This window comes from Typopeltis vanoorti, chromosome 3 (assembly GCF_054136105.1).
Source record: "Typopeltis vanoorti isolate ZY-2024b chromosome 3, IOZ_Tvanoo_1.0, whole genome shotgun sequence".
Lineage (NCBI taxonomy): Eukaryota > Metazoa > Arthropoda > Arachnida > Uropygi > Thelyphonidae > Typopeltis > Typopeltis vanoorti.
The window spans coordinates 116381444-116405858 of NC_143551.1; the positions used below are offsets into that span (position 1 = coordinate 116381444).

The 24415-nt window shown below is 35.0% G+C and overlaps 1 protein-coding gene across 1 annotated transcript in view; it reads right to left on the reverse strand.

The window, feature by feature from the left end:
• LOC150108493 (thioredoxin reductase 1, cytoplasmic-like) overlaps positions 1–22988 on the reverse strand; it is a 158395-nt gene extending 135407 nt beyond the window's left edge. The window contains exons 1-2 of the mRNA XM_090415906.1: positions 22665–22988; positions 2595–2655 (exon numbers count right to left, since the gene is read on the reverse strand). Of these exons, the coding sequence (XP_090272032.1) occupies positions 2595–2655; positions 22665–22769 (166 nt within the window). The 5' untranslated portion in view covers positions 22770–22988. The remainder of the gene's footprint in view (positions 1–2594; positions 2656–22664) is intronic.
• Between the last annotated feature and the right edge of the window lie 1427 nt (positions 22989–24415).

Here is a 24415-nt window from a genome sequence, read left to right on the forward strand (position 1 = left end):
AAATTTCCTTCTATTAAATACCAACCTTTACAATGGAAATTTTTTTTTTAACAGCCACTGCTTTCATCCTATTCTTTCTTTCCATTTATATTTCTCACATCTTTTCCCTAGATTTGCACCCTTTGAAACAGCACTATGATTAGAATGATGCTCAGCATCTCTCTCCTTTTCAAAGCCAACATCACTGAAGGCTTTGCAGAGGAGTTAGGAAATTCCTCTGCAAAACTAAACTAAACCAAATTTCTTAGTGAAAAACTAAATTTTCCAAGAAATTTTGAACTGTCCAAGAGGACTACACTAATATAATCCAAATGGAAAATACAGGACATAAAACTGCTGCATATCAATTTATGTGAACTTAAATGTTGGAAGGTATCTCATACTTGCTGGCCCCTGGACAAAGAAGCCTAGTACAAGATCGATGCCATGTTTAATGAGCAGCCTGAAGTGGCCTGAAAAAGTTTAAGTGAAATCTCTAGAGCAAGATTTCTATATTATATAAAAAAAAAAACTTTAGCAGATCCATAGTATTAATGACATGCTCACAGGAATAATCAAGTTCCATTTTTTCCCCTTTACAACCAAACATTTGGATTTGAGATTATGTTGATTTATGTTTAACTTTATAACCTGTTCTGAAGAACATAATTATTCATCTGATGTCTGCTGCAGATGATGCTGTGCCTCAGGGGATTTTCTTTTAGGTCCATTGTTGTTTAACCTATATGTTAATGATATTGGGGAAGATTTGAATAAGGATACTTTGCATTTAATGCAAAGTTAGGCTGAACTATGAGGAGTAGAGCAGATGTTGTTGCCTTACACGAAGACGTGAATAAATTGAGTAGATGAGCATGAGTGGGGGATACCAGTTCAAGGCAGTAAAATAATCATCATTAGTGTTCTGTCTCTTGACAGATTCAATGTTATCTCAGCAAATTCTCTTCCTTCCTCTTTCATTTCTTGATATCCTCTTGTGCCCATTGTATCAAGCATCATTAGTCGTCTCCTTTCTCTTGGTTGCTCCCCTTCAATTTTCCCTTCTATTATTCTTTTCAGTAGGCTGTCTCCTCTTAATACATGTCCTGACCAGTTATGCTTTCTTTGGTCTTATGGGCTTTATTAAAATTCCTTTCTTCTTCAACTCCTTGTAATACTTCTTCATTGGTAAATTTTTCAATCCATTTTATTTTCTCCATAACCTCATTTCAAATGCCTCCAACATTTTAGCCTCTTTCTTCCCAACTCTCCATGTTTCTGATCCATATAAGGTCATACTCCAAATATAACACTTAATAACCAATAGTGATTCCTCTTTTCTTTTCATCAAATGCTTCTTTTATCATTTCTTCTGCAAATATATTGAACAGCGTCGGTGACAGGCAGCATCCTTATCTTACACGACTGCTAATCACACATTTTTTAGTTTTTCCTAATTTTGTCTTTATTATGATGGCAGTTTGGTTCATATATAATTCAGTTATTAATAAAACTAATATATAAAATCTTAATTTTCTTGGAGGTGTAGCAAGGGCATGTAATTGATATAGCTCCCTTTTGGAAAAGAGCCATTAATTTTAAAAGTAATTTTTTTTCCATCTATGATAGATAACTGCACTTAAGTAATACATAAAATTTAGATGCTTTAAAAGCTTCATGCAACTACCAAGTTCAAAATAAACAAATATTACAACTTAGCTTATTTGTTCCACTGGTAACAACCAAATGCTTCACTGAAGCATTTGCTTTCAATTGATTATCACTAAGAACATGAACAGGTTAATTTAGTTGAAGAAAAAAAAAAAAAAAAAGCGTTCTATCAGAACTATATATTTCAATTCATAAATCTTACTGATAACATCGGTTGAACAGCAGAAAGGAAAAATGTGTGACATTGCAGAATACTGTTTCCATAGTAACTTTCAGAATATTATAAGCATAACAGTAAGTGTACAACAATAACAGCAATCAATAATTCTGTTCTAAGAACGAAAGGTTAAGACTCTTGTGACAAGATTGCATTGCTATAAATTCTGATTTAATATATATATCTGAAAGGGATTTTAAGCAGTAAACATTTAAAAAACTGGTTTTGTTTCATACATTTAGTAAAGAAGAGATGCGACTCAAAATTAAAATATTTATAAAAATTACGAATTGAAAAGAACAGATAAGATGTACAAAAATTATATTTAAAACAAATCTTCAACAAGGATTACGAGAACCTAATTTTATTTGAATACATTAATTTTCTTTATAATATTCCTAAGATAAGATGAAATACATAAAATATCAAATCTCTATATTTCATCTTATTTATCTCAGGAATATTATAAAGAAAATTAATGTATTCAAATAAAATTAGGTTCTCGTAATCCTTGTTGAAGATTTGTTTATAATATAATTTTTGTACAAGGATTACGAGAACCTAATTTTATTTGAATACATTAATTTTCTTTATAATATTCCTGAGATAAATAAGATGAAATATAGCGATTTGATATTTTATGTATTTCATCTTATCTCAGGAATATTATAATGAAAATATTAAATAAAAAAATCAAGCTATATTAACAAAGCAAATGATTACTCACCATGCTTGTCTAATTCAAGAGAAAAAAAGTCTACATTCAAAGAAGTAAATAAATCCTTTACCTACAATTAAAATAATAAAATAAAAAAAATGAACACAACAAGGAAAATTGTAAATTTAAACATAAAAAAACTCCAAATCTGTCTTAATTATTTACATAAATGACTTTTAATTACCCATGCTATGATCACAAATAGGACTTTCAGGTTGTGGCTACAGGAACATTTGAATTTAAGTAGGCAAACAGGTCTAAAACCATTAGCAGATTGTCACTTAAAAAAAAAAAAGCTACACTAACAAGGCTAGACTTCCTTTACAAGAAAAAAATACTGTATGTAATACAGTAACATTATAATATTAATGAGTTACAGGTACAAGATAAATTATAGGAGTGTTTATAGTTTTACTAAGATTTATGCTACTCTGAATATATTCAATATGATTTTTGTTCATTATTTTGTTTAAAGTAATAGGTTGTGTATTAATGAGCAGCTTAGTGAGATGTAGTAGCATGTGGGATGGAGGAATGGTTCATGTAGTGCAGTTTCTCAAGTGTGGCACGCGTACCCCCGGGGGGTATGCGAAAGGTCATTAGGGGATACGTGGCAATTTTCAGCTATGCATAATAAAAGGAAAGTCATATTTTTCAACAAACAGTGCAATTAGAGACAACCAGGATAAAACGGCACTAACTAATGAATCACATCCCCTCTCCAACATATGGTTTTGCTTGACACCACCCCAGTCGTTAACGTGTTAAAACTAAGAAATATATAGTGAATGTGTTTCAGATATTATGGAATTCAGTTGAAGGGAATTAGCATTTCAACTCAACTGTTGAAATGCTAATTTGTCTTTGGTTTGCGCAATCTTTTGTTAATACTGCACCAGTCATATGCAGTTCTTCGCTGCTCTACGTATCTCAAGTCTTGTAAATTACTGGTAATTTTTGCTTGAAATAATGGGAAAGAAAATGACACTATTTGGGTAGATGACTGACGATGCACACAAAGAAACTGTTCTCGATGCCAAAAGTAGTGATAGCGAGTAGGAGCTTCTTGGTAAGTCGCACCATTTTCAGTTTTTTTCTGAAAACTTTAGTTTCTGAAAATTCCCGCACGTATCTCGCAACACGATTTTTTAGCTTTAATTTTGGAAAAAAGTTAGAGTTATATTCGGGTAAATACAGTAGTTTTTTTTTTTAGCTTTCAAATTCTTACGTATGGATCATTTGTTAAAGATTGGATTTATAAATCCTCCAAAAGAGAGCAATATAGCAAATACAAGTAGCTGTAAGCAACAAGAAAATGCTGATATTGCATCTGGATCAAATGAAATTGATGAGTGTGTCATCTGACATCTCTAGAGAACCAAAATTTAAAAATAAATCATATTTTTTGTTTACATGAACATATAAATTCAAATAAAATAGATATTTAATTTTAATTAATTAATTAGGGGGTACTTGGTAATAATGAAAATTTAAGAAGGGGTATGCAGATATCTGAAGTTTGAGAAACACTGATGTAGTGCATGTGCACATACACTATTCATTATCCAAAAGTGAATGTTGTTTAATAATTTAAATAATATTTTATAATATTAATAAAGTTTAACAATTAACTATTTCAATATTTCATCTAAGTCACATAATTAGTCATACCTGTGCAAGGTATCTTGGATACCTTGCACAGAATCAGATGGAAGAAAACTTTTAAAACACTTTTTAGAATCATTAGTAGACTTACAAAACCAGACTATTCTTAATAAATATGGTTGTATGAAACTTTCCAAGATTTGGGAAACTAATTCTTAGGCTTTCCAATAAGGCTAGCCAATAGCACCAAGAGGGTGTCTGGGCCTCATAGGACTTTAGTCTTCTAATCTCATTTCTTCCACTTGTTTCTTGTGTGTGTTATTACAATCTTAACATTGTATTCCTGAAGATGTCTCTGTGACTGACAAAATACCGAAACAATTAAACCTGTTGTTTAATTATTTTTTTGTGCTGCAGTTATTCGATTAAAGTGTAACACGAATGCAAACCAGCACTTAAATCTAAATACTCCCTCACTTCTGGTAAATAAGTGAAAATAGTGAATATCTCAGATATAAAAAATGTTGGAAGGGAGAGGGCAGTAACAAGCATGAAAAATGTACTGTAGAGAACAAAGAAGAAGAAAAAAGAGAAGCAGCAGCAAAGAAAAATGAGAAAAGGAAGTGGATTTATGAGTGAACAGAATGCTAATGTGAAAGCATGGACAGAATGTGAAAGAATATAAAGTGAAAGTATGGAATGTGAGAAAACACAAAAGTTACTGAAAGAAGTAAAAAAAAAAAAAGGGGGGGGGTGAGGAGACAGTATCTCACCAAGGTAGGATAGAAGTGAACTGAGAAGAATCATGATTGTAAATAAGTCACATGTAAGTTGTGTAGGAGAAATGGTGTAAAGTTTAGATGTTTGAAGTGAATTTGAAGCATAAAAGGACTTGTATAAACTGCACTTAAATGGATCTGGAGTTAGATGTCTAGGGAAAGTTTTGTTTCAGAGCAAAAGTGGATGTGCAAAATCAGGGTATTAGAGAATGCAAGTGAGCAGGTTCCTTGGAAGTTAAAGAATCAGGTGACTAAAGCAGGTGAAATTTTCAATTAAGGATAAGATAAAATACTAGCACTTCATAAGGGTGGTAGCAGACTAGAAGTCAAACTATAGACCAGTTTGTGTTTTATTAATAGTTGTTAATGTTTTATTAATAGATCTTGGAGAAATTAGTGAGGGATCATATACAGCATTGGGCAGATGAGGGTAATGTTATCCATGAGAGTCAACATTAATTTGTTAAGGGGCACTCTAGCTTTAGTAATATGACTGCCTTTTATAATAAAGTGACAAGAATAGTTGATGAGGGAAAGGCATATTCTGCCAGTTCCTTGGATTTTATAAAAGGCATTTGAAGCTGATATTTATGTTGCAGCAAATGAGTTTAGATGTCAGGTAGTGAACTTGATTCAGGATTGGCTATCTGACAGGTATCAGAGTTGTGCATTGGGGGAGGAAGCAATATTGAGGAGGCAGAAAGTTAGAAGTGGGCCACAGGGCTCAATACCAGGATCTGTATTGTTTAACCTTTATATCAATGACATTATCAATGGATTGCCGGGGATACTCAGTTATTTGCAGATGATGCAAAGCTGGTAAGGGTTATTAGTAATAGCACAGATGGGGTAGCCACCCTGCACGAGGATTTGAATAAATTGGACAGATGGGCAAATGAATGGGGGAAGGGATCAATTTAATTCAGCTAAATGAAGTCTTGAAGTTTGGGATACATCGATGGAAGGTTGCATACTCTGCTGGAAGAAGTGGGGAGACAAGGGATCTGGGAGGTGATGACAGATAGAAACCTGAAAAAAAAAAAAAAGGGCCATACTGCAAAAGGTGGTGAATTCAGGTAACCCAGAGAATTGCTGCAATACTGATCAGACCATACTTTGACTACTATGCTGAAATTTGGTCCCCAGGATTTGAAGGAGATAAATTAACTGTGGAAAGGGTGCAGAGGCAGATAAAGATGGTATCAGGACTGTACAACATTAGTTATGAAGACAGGCTGAGGGAATGTGGATTGCAGAATCCACAGTCCCTCAACCTGTCTTCCACACAAACCATTGAGAGGTACGAGGGTGGTCTGAAAAGTTCTTGGCCTAACAATGAAAAAACGAATTTATAATTCCAAAATTATTTTTCAACATAATCTTCCTTAAGACTAATACATTTATTCCAGCGATGCTCCAGCACTATTATCCCGTCCCTGTACTGGTTCTCAGTAAGATCTGCAAAATACCCCTCTACAGCTCCAATCACCTCTTGATTCGAAGAAAAATGGAAACCAGCGAGGAAGAGTTTCAGTTTTGGAAAGGGACAGAAGTCAGAGGGAGCCAAATCTGGGGAATAGGGTGGATGTTCCAACAATTCATAGTGCAGATCCCTTAATTTTCCCATTGCCAAAACACCTTTGTGGGCAGGTGCATTGTCCTGATGACAGATGATATTTTCTTCTGCAAACCTGGTCTTTTCTCACGAATATTTTCATCTAGTCTGGTTAAAACATCGGAATAATAATCCCCGGTTATTGTTTTACCCTTTTCAAGATAAACAAAATGCGTTTAGCATCCCAAAACACTGATGCCATGACCTTTCCTGCTGATTTAACTGAACTTGTCTTCTTTGCGCTGAACAACTGGCTTCTGTCCACTGTTTTGAATGGATTCTGGTGTGTAATGGTGAATCCAAGTCTCAACCATAGTAATAAATCAATGCACAAAATCAGTTTTATTCTTGTTATAATGCTCCAAGCACTGTTCAGAGATTTTCATGCATGTGCATTTTTGATCTGCTGTGAGCAAGCACAGCACCCATCTTGTGCAAAGCTTTTTCATTTGCAATTCTTCATGTAAAACATAACCTACACATTCTTTTGAAATGCCTATAGACTCAGAAATTTCACACACTTTGACTAGCCGATCATCCAATACCAAATTGTGCACTTGATCAATGATTTCTAGTGTTCTTACACTTTTTTTTGGATGTCCTTCACGTGGATCATCTTCAAGGCTGGTACTACCATGTTTAAACTCGGCAGCCCATTTCTTAATTGTTGAAAATGGAGGAGAAGAGTGCTAATAAACTTTTATGAACTTCGAATGAATTTCTTTTGCCGTTAAACCTTCTTTTACAAAGAATTTTATAACCTCACGATATTCAATTTTATCCATACAGACAACACTTTTGCTTCAGATAGCTGTATAAAACAAACTACTTGATAGAATGACTTGGAATTTCACATGGATGCTTATGACAGATGTACCAACTTAGAAAAAAAAATCTTGCCGATAGTGTTGCCATGGTTGAGGCCGAGAACTTTTCAGACCATCCTCATAGTTACAGGGCCAATACTGGAGAGCTCTTTCATTTGGTGGAACAGGAAGAAGGAGCGAGGACAAGAGGCCATCCCTGGAAGTAACAAAAAGAAATTGTGAGTAAGAGGGTAAAGAGTCGTTGAACCATTGAATGCATTGCCTGAGAGAGTTGTGGAGAGCATGAACAGTCAATGAGTTCAAGGAGTGATATGATAGACTATTTTTTCTAGGAAGGGCCTCCTAGGATGGCATATTATTATTATAATGATATGCCAAATTATAAAGCTGAGAATTGCATCCAACTCAGGATGCAGCTTGGAGCAGTCATGGCTCAAGAAACTGCAAGGGAAATTAATAAATGATGTAAAATGGTCAAAGGGTATTTATAAAAGCAACAGTATCATACCTAAAGTTAAAGGATAAATCAGGTGGGACTTAAATGGATTAATAACATTATTAAACAGAAGCTGCAGGGGAGGGGGGGGGATGTTGTGGAGGGTAGATATCCTTATAAACCCATCATGACATTTAGAAGGAAGGTTATTAACTATAAACAGATATGTATATTACAATATTAACTTGTGTGGGAAATATTTAATAGGAGCAAAATTTTTGCTCACATTTCAAGACCATTTTCAATGAACATGGACAAAATACCATAACAATTGAAAATTACAACATACATGTTACAATACCATATTAACTGCAAAAAAGAGATCTTAATCTGTTAAAAAAAAAAAAAAAAAAAATTGTCAGCAAGAAGGCAAGGAGTGGTTTCCTTGCATGAAGGGTGGTTGAACCCTCCATACAAAGGGAAAAAAAAAAATAATTAACCCAACTAGGAGCACTAATCAAGGTAACTTCCCAAAATTAGGAAAGTTCAAGACTGTTTTTTTTTGTTTAGGTTTGGATGACAATATGGGCTTTAGGCTTCAGAGCTTTCTTTAAGCAATTTTTCTAATAAAAACAGCTTTTGTATAAACCTGACTCATATCTGAATAAATTGTATGTCTAGTACAGCATGATTGGCAAGAGATGAGTTATCAGAATCATGGAGATGGATGTAATCTTTATGTTCTTCCAGACATATTAGAAATTAACCTATTGTCCATAATAACACACCATATGAGCAAGAAATTCTGTAAACGCCTGCATAGGAGAGGGGATATTTATCCTTAGAGTAGCATAAGAATGAATTTAGTTCATGAATTAAATGGAATGAGAGACAGTTTAAATTGCATAAGTCTGGCAAGATTCTTTCACACCTTATATAAATGGAACTGAGACTTTAGAAACTCCCTCTCAAGCAGGATGAAGGGTAAAATTATCAATTAATTTGATGATAATGTTGCAGTTGTAGCCATTGAAGATGAGAATTCTGCTTTAAGAAAAGCCAGTGGAGCATAAGAAGCATAAGTGCATGATGAGAAGCAGCATTAACTTATCTCCCTGTAAAACAGGATTACCATTAGGTGTTCTCTGAATAAAAAAAAATCTAGGAATAGAAGGCAATTGTTTAAATTAATCCATTTAAGCTTTGGATGGAGTTAATAAAATGTTGTGAAGAAAAACATGGAACTCCAAGAAGAGTTGCAAGCTGCAAGAATGTCAGATATAATCAAAGCCATACAAGGTGATAAGTACATGTTCTAAACATTCCATATAACAGATGAATAAGGTGGGAAAGACAGACAATCCATATGAAATTCCTTCAATTTGTTTGTATAATTGAATTTTATATTTATTCTACTATACTGGTCATCCTTCCATCCTATGCTTTGTACTGCTCATGTACCTGCTGGTCACTTTTCTCTTTAAATTCCCTTCTCCAACTTTTCTTTTTTTTTTTTTTGTCACTCTTGCTTAATGATGTTATTCATCCATAACTCCCACTTGATTTATCCTCCTGACTGTAGGTATGCAATCTCTATTGCTTCCCTCAAACACACCTTTTCACGCATTATCAAGATCCATTCCTTGCAGCTTCTCATGCCATAGCATTGACCCAAGCAATTTGCTGAGTCATACTTATTAGCTCTGTAATTCCACATATACACATCTTAAAAAATTTCATACACGTAGCCACCTCCCAGGTCAGGATCACATGATCACTCTCATCAACTGGTGGCAATGTGGTCATTAGTTACAGACAAATATTCTGATGAAATTACTAGATCTAGCACTATTAATTGAATTAAGCCTGGTTCATTCCATCACACGCTGTCTCGGGTAATTATTCCTTAGTAAATGCATATATTCTATTTCCTTCCTCCCATGTGTCCTTTCCTCCTTCCAATCTATGTTTCCATAACTGAACCTCCCCATAATCATAATAGTTACTTGCCTACCACTCATTCACAGCTTACTTACCGATGCATAATATTATCATCCTTTGCATCACCAATTGAATACACCACTTTTAAAGATGTCAATGGACACCATAGCATAAGGAACAAACAGCCATGGCACTCACCTTAACACTCGGGAGGTCGCGGTCATAATTTTGCAGTGTAGGATGAGGTATATCCGAGAGATACATTCATTACTAATATGTGCTAAAATGCAAAAAAAAATAAAGAACAAACATTGCAAATATAATACTTGATGGTACAAATTAAGTGAATATTGAATCCAACATTATTTCATAGCCAAATACAGAAACTACAAGAGTTTCGAGTCGAAAATATATATAGAAACTAAAAGTTTCAACGGAAACAAGCATAAGTAGTGCAACTTTGGGCAACTCATTGCAAAGGTGGAACAAGCTACAGATGTCTTTCCTTAGTATTTTACATAAATGTAAAGCACATCTCCTAGAGGATATGTATGATAAAAATAAGCCTTTGGCTCTCTCTTTCAGTAATACATGATGGTTTATTTATTTTCAGTTACAATCTAGATTATTGAAACAAAGAAATATAAAGAATAAAAATTTTTGTTACAAAATAAGCAAGTATCTGTCAGATCTGCCGCGACCTCCGCAGGTCAAATATCACAAATCTTTGCATAACACGTGTTAAACCAAACTGACAGCAACAAAAGTGCGAAATAGCACTCGTAATATACTCACGCGCAGCTACTCATGACCTTCAACCTATACAATAGATAGGCTAAAGAATATTCATGTTAACAATCAGCATGTATCTGTCAGATCAGATTCGACCTCCCGAGTGTTAATAAGATGTAGGACCTCCTTTCACTGCAATGACTGCAGCAACCTTACTAGGCATACTTTCCACAATGGGAATTTTGGACCATTCTTCCTGTAGGTATGTAATAGTAATGATGTCCTGGAATGTTGTGGTGTGGATGTCCCTTGACCTCACCCAACACATTGATGTGACTGCTACTATAATCACACAGTTACAGCAGCAGCCTTATGACACAGTGCATTGTCCTGCTAAAAGAGATAATGGTCAATTCCATAGAAATGCCACAAAGTAGGCAGCATTACATTGTCCAGAATGTTCAGATACTTTTCAGAGTTGAATGTTCATGGCCGCCACAAACAAAGGTTCAAGGCCAAAACCAGGAAAAACAGGATCACATTACCACTTCCGAATTTCATAGTTGGGGGTTACACGTTGGTAAGAGACGTTAGCTGGGCATTGGACGGACGGACACACCTGTCCATCTGCTTGGAAGAGAGCGTAGTGCAAGTCTTCGCTTCATAACACAGCTTTCCAAGCTTCCATGTCTCACTGTGCATGCTCCTCGCACCACTGAAGACAATGTTGCATACTGGATGGGGGGATTGCATATTGTGGTCCTCAATAGCTCAGAGTATTTCAGATATGAATACAGCAATCCCTCAATTAATGCACCTCCGATTAGTGCAACATTTTTTTTTCTAGACCCAAATTCAATTAGTGCATCTATATAAATCTTAAATGTTACAGATCTTCCGAGTTACATACAAATCCGACCTAAAGACATTCTCAGGAACGTATCTCATCTGTAACCTAGGGACTGCCTGTATATTGTTTGCTTATAAATAAATATAAATTACAGAATATTAATGCCAGTAAAGATGAGGAGCAGCCATAGCACCACTGTAAGTTATAGATAGCATAATTTAATGGTACATGCAGTTTTTAGGAATTTTATAAAATTTTTCTGTCTATACATTTTTATGGCTCATCTCATCTTCCTTTTTCCCTCTTTTACCTTGCGGTGTCGAGGGTTTATTAATCATACCTATTTTAAAAAAGCATCAGAATGAAATAATTTAGTTACCAATTTAAAACATTTTACAAAGTTATTTTTTAATAGCATACAGAACTATACTATTTCCATGAACAGCATGTTCGAAAATCACTGCCAAAATTTATGTTGTCTGCTAATTACACATTTCTCATACCTTCTTTGCAATTGTTTTTCTAATTTTTTTTTTTTTTTAAGTATTTTCGCAAGCTTTAATCATGAGTAAAAGAATTGGTGAGCAAAAAAGTTGAAGTGTGAAAAAGATTTGAAAAGTAATCTCACTGGAAGAAAATTGAAATAATAAAGAAAAATGAACAAGGTGAGTCCATAGCAAAGATAGGACAAGAACACAAAATAGATGATTCAACTATAAGAGCAATTTTACGCAAAGCTGCTTAACACAAAGACAAAAGGTAATGCTGCTTCAAGTTCATACATGCACTCGAATTCAAAGTATTATAATGATTGAATTAGAGAGACTTCTTTCTACATGAATTGAAGATTATAACTAAAAACGGATCCAGCTAAGCACCGACTTTATTAATTCAAAAGCATTAAGTCTCTTTGCAACCTTGAAAGAGACGACTATCAATGATGGAAAAGAAGATTTCCACTCTAGTGCTGGGTGGTTTGAGCTTTCAAAAAGAGAAATAGTTTATATAATGTTCTAATCAAAGGTGATGCTGCAAGTGCAGATAAGGAGGTGGCTGCAAATTATCCAGAGATTTTGAAGAAAATTGTGGAAGAAGGGGGGGGGGGCTATTGTGACCAACAAATATTTAATGTCAATGAAACAGGCCTTTTTTGGAAGCAAATGCCTTCCAAGACGTTCTGGCCAAATCAGAGAAGTCTCAGCTTAGTTATAAAGCCGCAGAGTCAAATGAAATTACTGCTAGCAATATGCAAGCCATTTGGAAACATATTCTTCCACATTGTGCAAATGATTTTAGAGGCTTTTCAAATGAATCTAAGTTAATTAAATCTCATTCTGAGAAATTGAATAATTCCGACCTGCTAAATTTAGATGCACAGAAGGAAGATCCTGAAGAATATGATGAAAATTTAATCACGGACTTAATTTTAAAATATTTTTCATACAATCGAAGTTTTTAAGCAGCAATGCTTAGAGGCTGACCCTGATGATGAGAGAAGCAGTAAAATTTGCAGAAGTAGTAGAAGAGGCAATAGAGCCATACCGTCGGTTGTATGGGGAAAAGAAAAAAAAAAAACAGAATGCCTGCCAAACTACGTTACCTCAATTCTTTATTAAGTAGTAGAATAATAAATTTATATTACGAATATGTTTTATTGTCTTTCAGCTTCATGGTTTTCCTTTAACTAGGCCCTGAGATATACCCTAATTCTTTTATAAAAAAAAAAAAAAATTTTAATTAATGGTCAAAAAAGAAATTTGAGGAACAAATTATAATTTTTTCCCATAGGTTATTATATTCAATTAGTATGTTTTCGATTAATGCGCCTGTTTTAAAGAACTCATTAGTCGAGGGATTGCTGTATATTTCACGTGCAAAACATTGTTTTGCTTCTTTGGGTAAAGGATTAAAACCAAGTATATAATTTCTTGGAATCTTTAATGTATAACAGAACCAAGGTAAAAAAACTTGCAACATTTTATTTGCCAGTTTGGTGAAACAATGTAAGACATTATTTCATCCACTGTCTATCAGCATATCCAAGAAATCTCATCTGATACTGTATATAGTTCACTCACTAGAATGCCTTTCTTCCAGAATATTTGATGGATCAACAAAATTGATCAACACCTCATAACTGAATCCCAGATTGTTTAACCTTTGGTGGTTGAATAGCCCTGATAAAGGTCGTCCTTTATATCTACAGACTGAGAGGAAAGAGTGATCATGATAATGTAGATTGGAATGAAGAGATAGCATCTGGTATAAGGAAAATTAATTTCTTAACTATCTTAGACAGCAAGCAAAGATTGCGAGTTTTAGACCTTTGATCATTTTGCCAGAAGATGTGATAAGGGTCACACATTTCCCTCCAGTTGGTAAGAGTGACAATGAAGTGATCACCTGGAAATGGCCAGTCATATGAAGACATTGAAGAAAGAATATGTACGTAACTACAAGGCCAGCAATTATGAGTTTAGAAGACAGCATGGAGCTATTGCATGGAATGAGGAGTTGAGTTGGGGGTTGTGTGTGTATGTGGAAAGGGAGGAGGGAAATAAATGCTGCTTGGGCACTGACCAAGAGAAAAAAATTCAATACCAATGTATGAATGCATTTCAAAGGTCAAAAGGCTGAATAAAGTAGGTGTCAAATGGATATAAATAAAGGGATTAAGCACAAAATCTAGAAGAAGGGAAGTATGGAGGCAGCACAAGATGAATAATGGTAATAATTGCATGAAAAGTATAAAGATCATAAGAAGTTCGAGTGAAGAAGAAGAAATGGGAGAGTAACTTACTTGTGAGTGAACAGGTGGTATATGAAAAAGTAAGCTTGATGTCAATAAGGTAATAGGACTTTATGAATTTAAGTATTATGAATCAACTTTCATTTAGCTTAATGGATTCAACTTGTTTAATATGTTGACTGCCAACTACAAAATAACTTGTAGTTGGCACTATATATCAGGAAGCCAACTATATGTTATCTTTTATCGTACTTTTCATACTGATTATTAATATACTAGTCATGTGCTTCCCATCTACATGGGATTAGAATCTTTCAACCAATAATGCGTGTGATAAAACAAATCATCCATTATGACACAAAACTGATGCAAAATGGCAAGCTAAAAAAAAAAGTTTGTAGTTAAGTGACAAAGTAAAAAAATCTATCAATTATATATTTTTGAAGAGAAAATACTAATAACCTCGTGGCACTAGCAGCAAGTTTACACATTAGACCAATGGCAATCATCAGATTAATATACCTTGCAAAAGCAGGTCCCAAGGAGTGGAAAGGTAAAAAAATTGTTCCCTTTCACAAAAGGTAACGATAAGGCTGTGGCTAAAAATTATAGGCCAATCTGTATATCTGGAGTTGTGGTTTAGGTTTATATATATATATAAATTGAAATATATATTGATCTTTAATTGACCATGATTTATAAACATCTAATACCAACAAGTTTTGATGATGGAGCTGTCCAGCTTCTTCGGGGCTTATAATGGTAAGAGAAAAAACTCAAAGTGGCTAGTACAGAGAAAATGGAGTAACATCGTATAAATTAAACATTAAAATAGAACGTGTAACATTAAAATAGAACAGACAACGTGTAATTGTCTGTTCTGTTGTTATTAACATCTCCTATATGTTCTTTTTTTTTCGAATTTCGAGGCTTCTCGACGTCTGTCCTATATAGTTTAGACCACATGCATATGGGATGTTGTAGCCTCCAGTGTGTTTAAAAAAAAAAGTCAATGTCTTTTGGCGATCTTAAAACGTGACGGACACTCTTGACCGATTTGAATGCAACTTTGATGTTGAAAGGTTTAAACTATATAGGACAGACGTCGAGAAGCCTCGAAATCCAAAAAAATAAACATATAGATGTTAATAACAACAGAACAGACAACTCAGGTCTAGCCCATTATTTTGCGATTACTAAACATACCATTGATTATGATAGCAACTCCATGCCTTACCTACAAGAAGATTTCCGTTGTAGTCCTCCATTTTGGAGAAAATCTTAACAGAAACCAGGGAATGATAATAGCTGACATATGGAAAACCTTAATAAGATCACTCAGTCTACAGAATTTAATTTCACTCAAAACTACAGAACGTGCTCTCATAACAGTGACTAACACAATACACTCCATGCATGTAATGTTACCCATTCTGCTTTAATGTTTAATTTATACGATAGTGTTACTCCATTTTTTCTGTACTAGTCACTTTGAGTTTTTTCTCTTAATATTATAAGCCCTGAAGAAGCCGGACAGCCCTGTCAGCAAAACTTGTTGGTTGGTATTGGGTCTGTTTTAGGGCCATTACTATTTAACTTGTATATTAATGATATTGCCGAAGATTTGGATGGAGATATTCAGTTGTTTGCAGATGATGCAAAGTTGGAACGAACCATAAAAAGTAGTGAAGATGTTGTGGTCTTGCAAGAAGACTTGAATAAATTGAGTGATTGGGCACGGAAATGGGGATGCGAGTTCAATGTTACAAAATGTAAGGTTTTCAAATTTGGAAAACAAAGATGGGATGCAGAATTTATGCTTGGTGAGAATATATTGTTGGAAGTAGAGGAAATAAGAGATCTGGGGGTGATAGTGGATAAGGATCTAAAATTTAGGGGACACAATGCCAAAATTGTGAAGACAACACAAAGGCTTCTGGGAATGATGCAGAGGACACTGACATGTAGAAGTAGGGAGATTCTTGTTCCGTTGTATAAGGCTTTGATTAGGCCACACATGGACTATTGTGCCCAGATTTGGTCACTGGGTTTTCAGAAGGATGAAGAGATGTTGGTCCAAAGGCGACTGACTAAGGTAGTTTCTGACCTCTGGAATGTCGAGTATGAGGAAAGATTGAGAAGATGTAATTTGCAGAGTCTGGTGGAGAGGAGAAAGAGGGGAGATATGATAGAGACCTACAAGTTGGTAAGGGGTTGTTATAAGATCAATGGTGGAGAAGTTCTACAAAGAATAGTGGGAGATCAGGCGAGAACCAAAGGTCATCCCTGGAAACTGGATAAAGAGGGTGTGAGAGGCAGGTTTTTTTTCGTGCAGAGTTGTGAGTGATTGGAATGCCTTGCCTGAGAGTGTAGTGTCTGCAAGGAATTTGAGTGTGTTTAAGGCTCGGTAAGATGAGATGTGTGTGTGTGATAAAAGGACCTCCCAAATGAGTCTTTGATTCCATGAGGTCTTGGGGTAATAATAATAATATTAGATGTTTATAAATCATGGTCAATTAAAGATCAATATATATTTCAATTTAATTATATGTTTGAATGACCAAATATAATCTAAACGATGAACAGACTCGATGATGATATGAAGCAAAAGTATGTTATTTTGAGAAACTCAAACGTAAAAAGGCTAGACTTCTAAACCATCTAACTTTCTTAAAAAAGATGCAGAAACTTTAACATTATTCCCAAGTTTTTAACATTCAAAGAACAATTCCACTCAAGAAGAGCGAAAAAATATATACTAAGGCATTCCTGGCCCTACTACGTGAAAGAATACAACACAAGAGTTGAAATTAACAGAATAAACCTTTCATGCTTCCAACTTTTTGAAGTTATTTCTAATAACATAGAGAGCACAACTTATGGACACTTCTAGATAAGATGATTTGCAATAGTTTCAACAAAGTTCTTCTAATTAGTAAAAAAAAACTAGAATCAAAAAATTCAACATGCTATGTGAAAAGTATTACAACTCTGGACCGCCTCCCTGATGAAAAAGTGATTTTTAACCTTTCGGACCATATATATTAACACAACCAGAAACTGAAATACTTAAGGATTCAAAGATAATAAGCTGAAAGGCTATTTTACCAGCAAATTTGTTAATTAAGAGGGAGATGTTAAATCCAGTTTTATTTTATAGCCGGGTACGAAACTCGGGTCGAAATCCATCGACATCCATAGAGTTTCAATGCCGAAAAAACTATCGGCGGAACCAAGTGTAAATGATCACTTGGATAGTACAACACCAGGGCAACTCCATGCAAAGGTGGAGCAAGCTCCCTCACTAACTTTAATATTCTTTCAAAATGTAAAACCCAGCTCCTAAGAGATGTATATAAATTGTTTTACATTATGAGAAGAGGTCACTACCCAGACCAGTTTCAACCTTTTTTGAGGTCTCATCAGTGAGTAGGTAGACCTGGAATATCAAGGTTTTAAGTGAACAGAAACTTTCATGCCTCTACTATTGAATTGCCGAAGTGGTGTGCTATATATTGTTAAATATTGTTAACTACAAAGATAATAAGCCGAAAGGCTATTTTACCGGCGAATTTGTTAATTAAGAGGGAGATGTTATATCCCATTTTATTTTATAGCCGGGTATGGGATTTAACATCTCCCTCTTAATTTACTTAAGGATTCAATTTCGCCATCAGCCCAGATCGTATTCCTAAGGTCAACATCACCAGTAACGTAGAGAAAGCATTCTCATCCTTTCCAGAAACAACAGCAAATGAACTGAGATTTAAAAGTGCTATTATCCTTTCAACTTCAAAGCCACCTAACCTAAACATAACACCTCAAGAAAAAAAGAGCTCTCTCAAACTTGAAAAAGGATAAACAAATAACTAACTATCTTAAAAGCACACAAGGGTAATGCCACAGTCATTTTAAACACTAAGGACTACATAGCCAAGATTGCAGAATTACTATCAGACCCATCAACATATCGCATATCAGAGTGGGACCCAACATGGAAAAACCACAAGGACACTTACAACTTATTACGAAACATGACTAGTTGGTCCGCAGACTTGCAATGGAATCTGAAGTCACCACACCCATTGACACCACGATTGTATGGAGTACCAAGTCCACAAAAGTGGAGTTTCACTATGCCCGATCGTTGACGGCAGAAATGGTCCCACATATTTATTGTCCAAACACCTCTCCAACTTCCTAAAAGGACATATCAGAAAATCGGATACTTGCATTAAGAATTCAAAGCACTTTATTGAAAAATTTAAAAACATCTCATTCTTAAACATCCCAGAAGTTATCAGTATCCTATACAATCTCTTTCCTGAAGATACGGCTCACCTTTTTCGTCACTGCCTTAAATCTAATTATTTCAAATGGAATGAAAATGATATATGAGCAACTAAATGGCTTAACTATGGGCAGTCCCCTTTCGCTGCACTGTGATGTGTTCATGGAAAAGCTAGAAACAGACATCCTCTCAAAATTAGACCCAATTTTGAGAGGATGTCTTCATAACTTGGAGGGACACAAAAAACAGCTCTTTTGGACTTTTTAACCAAAATTAATTATTTTCATAAAAAAATACAATTCACTTTGGAAGTTCAAAAAGATAATCAACTACCATTTTTGGATACTCTAATCAAGAAACTAGCAGATGGCCATATCAAACTAACAGTCTACTGCAAACCAACACACACTGGACGCTACCTTCCTTTCATGTCAACTCACCATATTTCCCAGAAGCTCAGCATAATACATATGCTCAAAAATAGAGCTACGAACATCATCTCAGAAGAAAAAGAACTCCATGATGAAATTACTCATATATCAGAGACATTCTCGTGGAAAGGCTTAGACGTTGGTTATGCATTTTCACTATATTATTTCAGGAAATTACAACGTACTAGGATATACATTAAAACAAATTTTAATATATTTCTATATTTCCAGCCCGCTAGAGGGCACCATCAGGACTTTAGGAGAATTAATAGTTTCATTCTTCTTACTTATTTATTGTTTTTGCTGTGCTTGCTTGCACATATCTTGTACATAAGTTCTTGAAAATGGCAGCGTGACGTTGCCGAAATATAGAAATATATTAAAATTTGTTTTAATGTATATCCTAGTACGTTGTAATTTCCTGAAATAATATAGTGAAAAATCAGAGACATTAATAAAAAATGGCTATTCAAAGAATCTAATCAACAAGTTTCTTCATAGAAACCCCCCCCACAACAACAACCTACCATCACTCAATACTGTTCATCCTTAGTTATTCCTTATGCAGGTACAGTGTCTGAGAAGATCGCAAAACTTTTTCAACCTTTCAACATCAGAGTTATGTTCAAACCAGTCAAGACTGTCCGTCATATTTTAAGATCGCCAAAAGACAATCCTTTTTTCAAACACGCTGAAGTGTACAACATCCCATGTGCTTGTGGTCTAAACTATATAGGACAGACACTGAGAAGCCTCGAAATCTGAAAAAAACACATAGGAGATGTTAATAACAAGAGAACAGACAACTCAGGTCTAGCCTATTATTTTGCGATTACTAACCATACCATTGATTATGATAGCAGCTTCATGCCTTATCCAGAAGAAGATTTCCATTGTAGAAATGTCAAAGAAGCCGTTGTAGTCCTCCATTCTGGAGAAAATCTCAACAGAAACCAGGGAATGATAATAGCTGACATGGAAAACCTTAATAAGATCACTCAGTCTATAGAATTTAATTTCACTCAAAACTACAGAACGTGCTCTCATACCAGTGACTAACACGCTTCATGCATGTAATGTTCTGCGTTCTGTTTTAATGTTTAATTTATGCAATAGTGTTACTCCATTTTCACTGTACTAGCCGCTTTGAGTTTTCTCTTACCGTTATAAACCCTGAAGACGCTGGACATCCCCATCGGTGAAACACGTGGGTATTAGATGTTTATAAATCATGATCAGTTAAAGATCAATATATATTTCAATTTAATTATATGTTTGAATGACCAAACATAATCTAAACAAGAATATAATTTCTTGGCATGAATAATTTACTTTCTAACCAAGTAAAAAAAAAAAAACTTTCTACAATCTATCTCTGATGCAATGTATTTTAATAATAAGGTGATACATCTTTTTAACAAGGTTAGTATATTATTAATACACTAATCTTGGTATCCTCCTGGGTCTGGCTCCCACTCGTGATACTTCAAAGGTCAAAACTGGTCTTTGTAGTGACCCTTTCTTAATACACAACATCATGCACTTCTGAAAGGAAGTTTTCTTGGCATTATGAGATAAAGCAATTGATGTGAAGTTTTCCTCTATATACAAGTAGTCTAGTTATAAAGAAACCTGATGTGCAAACTTTTGCACATCAGGTTTCTTTCAAGTTTTTCTACTTGGTTATATTATAAATTAAAGATGCAAAGAAATTATATTCTTGGTTTAATCCTTGATCCAAGTGCAAACAAACAAAGTTTGCGCCTGAAGTAACTTCAGGACTGGGCAACTCGTATATAGAGGCTAATGACTTCACATCAATTGCCTTAGTACTCCATAATGCAAAGCACATATGTGAAGTCATTAGCCTCTATATACCAGTCACCCAGTCTTGAAGTTACTTCGAGGGCAAACTTTGTTTGCTTGCACTTGGATAAGGGATTAAACCAAGAATATAATTTCTTAACATCTTTAATTTATTTGTTTGCTTATACTTGGATAAAGAAATAAAAAACATAATTTCTTGGCAAGTATAATTTACTTTAATTTAAAGGGAAGTCATGTTTTACAAATCTGACTATACAGAGGATTACTTAGTGATTTACTTGAATTTTGCAAAGGATTTTGATAGATTGCCATACGAGCTAGTAACCACACTGAAACAAATTGGAATAACAGGCTAGTGAAACAGATAGGTGAATGGCTATCAGGTAGGTATAAACAAGTTATATGTGGAGGTGCAGTATCCTGCACCTCCACATATAACTGAAAGACCACTGAAAGAGGAAAGTCACTTATGGTGACTTTCCTCTTTCAGTGGTCTCCAAACAGACCCCTTTGCATAAGGATCTGTTTGGAACCACTGTTGTTTACCTTGTATATTAATGATATTAAGATTAACTGGAGATATGAAATTGTTTGCAGAAGATGCAAAATTGAAGAATACAATACAGAATTCAGCAGATGTGGCCTTACAGGACTTAAATAAATTGTATGACTGGAAAAGTCAGTGGAAGTGTCAGTTCAATGTTGCAAAGTGAAAAGTTCTGAAATTCGGTAAACAATGATAAGATGCAAACCACATGCTTTGTGGGGAAATTTTGAGATAGCTAGAGATGAGTAACCTGGGAGTGGACAAAGACCTGAAGTTCAGGGATCACATAACACAAGTAGTGAATCCATTATATCAGATTATGGCCACAATGCAGAGGACCTATTTTGAAGTGGAAGTTATGGTTCTATTGTAAAAAGGCATTGATATTCATTACCATATTGATCACCTGGTTTTTCATGGTGATGACAATTCACTAAGGTGATAACTGGGCTTTGGAATGTGGAGTATCAAGGCAGATTGAGGGAATGCAAAGCCTCCCAAATAAGAGGAGAAAAGATAGGATTGAGACAAGTTGATCAAAGGTTGTTACCAGGTTAATGTGGAAGAAATTTTTCATAAAATGGGAAAGGAGGGGGGGGGATATAGAATATGAGGCCATCATTGGAAACTGTATAACGAGAATGTGAGCAGCATATTCTTTTCATGGAGAGTAAACTCCACTGCATTAAAATGTGGTGAATGCATGCACACTGAATGATTTAAAGCACAGCTTGATTGAGGTTATGTGTGGCAGTATATACCTCCTGCAATGAATCTCAATTCCAGAGAAGCCAGGAGTTAATACTTACCCCTCCCCTCCCCAAAAAGTGACACCTTGATGTCAAAACCCTTAATATGAAGTGCATCAGCATTTATGGTCACAATTTCTACACTTATGCTCACAAGTATGTTATTGCACAGTTTTCATAACAAAACTCATGCAATGTGTAATTTTTAAAAACTAGGTCTTAAAAATTTAAGAGCAGTGCCACTAAACATGTTAGTGGTCCTTAACTAAATTTGCTGAGAAACTGCCATATAAAAACTATGATAAGTAAAAAAGGTGTAATCATTATGCGATTTAATAATCATAAATTAACAAATATTTCAAAAACGACAATTTCGTTGAAATATTACAAAAACAGGAATTCTGAAGAGTTTCTATATTTAAAATATACATGCATCTCTTACCAATGTCTATTCATCCCACACAACGAATACGGTTTCCGGGTGTCATAAAAATTCTGAACACATGAGGATACTTTTATTTCTACTATAATAGCGCACAATATTTCCAGGGAATAAAAATAAGTTTCCCACGGTGAAAATGCGTTGGTTTTGCTCGAAGTTAATCATGCAAACAAGAGCGAAAATGCATCAACTTAAAATAAGGTGAAATTATTTTAACTTTAAATGATATTTGATATTAAAAATTCACTTACTACATACCTGTGTACAATACGGACAATACGATTTGCTAAATATCATAATTCTGTTAGAGAGCACATGATTATCTATAAAAGCGGCAAGATTCCCTTCTGGGACAGGTGCCATTGTTATACCGTAGACTAACTTGAAGCCGGCAGCAGAATTACTAGCTATAGCGCATACAGTGAAATCATTCAGAGCCACATTCTTCACAATGGAAGTAGCATTACACCACTGCTATTCACTATACTTTTGCACACATTTCTTTACATCACACCTAGCAGTTAGGCAACGGCTCACTTTATCCTACCCAACCCACAATAAACTGTATTATGAGTCGGGAAATACCACGAGGAGCCACCTATTGCGTGATGAACGTCATCAAGACAAAAAAAAAAAAAAAAAAAAAACAGGAAGCCAAAGAAACAGGTGTCATAAAGGAGTTCTGAGAATGCCGCAACGATTACACTGTAGTTAAAAATACGCTAAAAAGCTGATCATCGAAATTCTTAAAAATGTCCAGTTGAGTATTATATTATAGCTCTGTGCTTTATATATTATACCTCAACTCTGTGATTGGACCATTATTGTTTAATTTGTACATAAATGATATAGGAAATGACTTGAAAGGAGATAGATATTCAGTTGTTGGCTGACGATGCAAAGATGGGTAGCACAATAATTAATCAAGCTGATGTAGGGAGCTTGTTTTGATTTACGCTCACGCTTAGACCCACATTTCACCGTGTAGACGTTCTAAACCGAAATCCTACGGAAAATATTGGTTAATCCTTATTCCAGGAGTGTCTTATGTCTGCAGATGTGTGTTGTATTCACGGGCCGATTTGCCTGTTCTGAGGGACGAAACACCCGAGTTTCTGGGAGAAAAACCCTCTACCTTCGTATGAGGCTGGCTAATTCACCTTTAGTCGAAAGAGACCAGATTACGGTTCCTCGCGTCACGGAAGGGAATCGAGCTCAGGTCTCTCTCTCCGATCAAGGAGCTTCGTCTATACCGAATGAGCTACGGAGGCTCTAGAGAGCTTGTAGGATGATTTAAATAAGCTGGCAATATGAACAAAAGATAATGAATATCAGTTCAATGTGGAAATGTGCAAAGTTATGCATTTTGTGATTAAAAGATTACAAGCTGTGTACCACAATGATGGAACTGTATCCCAAGAGACTGGGTACTTGTTGGGGGGGGGGAGATTGAAGTTCAGAGGGCATATTGCTAACGTGTTCAAGACAGCTCATTGGATTGCTTAGTTATTTAAGAACACACTAACATGTACACACTAATAGCTTCATGAACACACTAATAATAGCTTCTTTATCAGAGATAAAGAAGCTATTATTCCTCTTCATAAGGCGTTGATGCATTCACATCTGGATTACTGTGCTCAGGTCTGATCGCCTGAATTCTTTCGAGATGAGGAAGTGGTAGAAAATATTGAAAGGCAAGTGACCAAGATGGTAAGTGGTGTAAGGAACTCCATGCAATGATAGATGAAGAATTTCTGGGTTACCGAAGTTGGTTGATAAGTGGAGAAGAGGGAATATGATAGAAATATTTGTTACTAAAAGTTTTTTTATATGATTGATGCATGGGAAATATTTCAGCAGTGAGATAGTGGAGAGTAGTGAATAAATAGAATTCTTTGCTGACTCAGTTGTGAGTGCTTCGTCGGTAAATGAGTTCAAGAAGTGGTATGGTAGGTATCGTAAATAGTTCAAGTCTCCCATGATGAATCATCTGATTCCATGGAGAT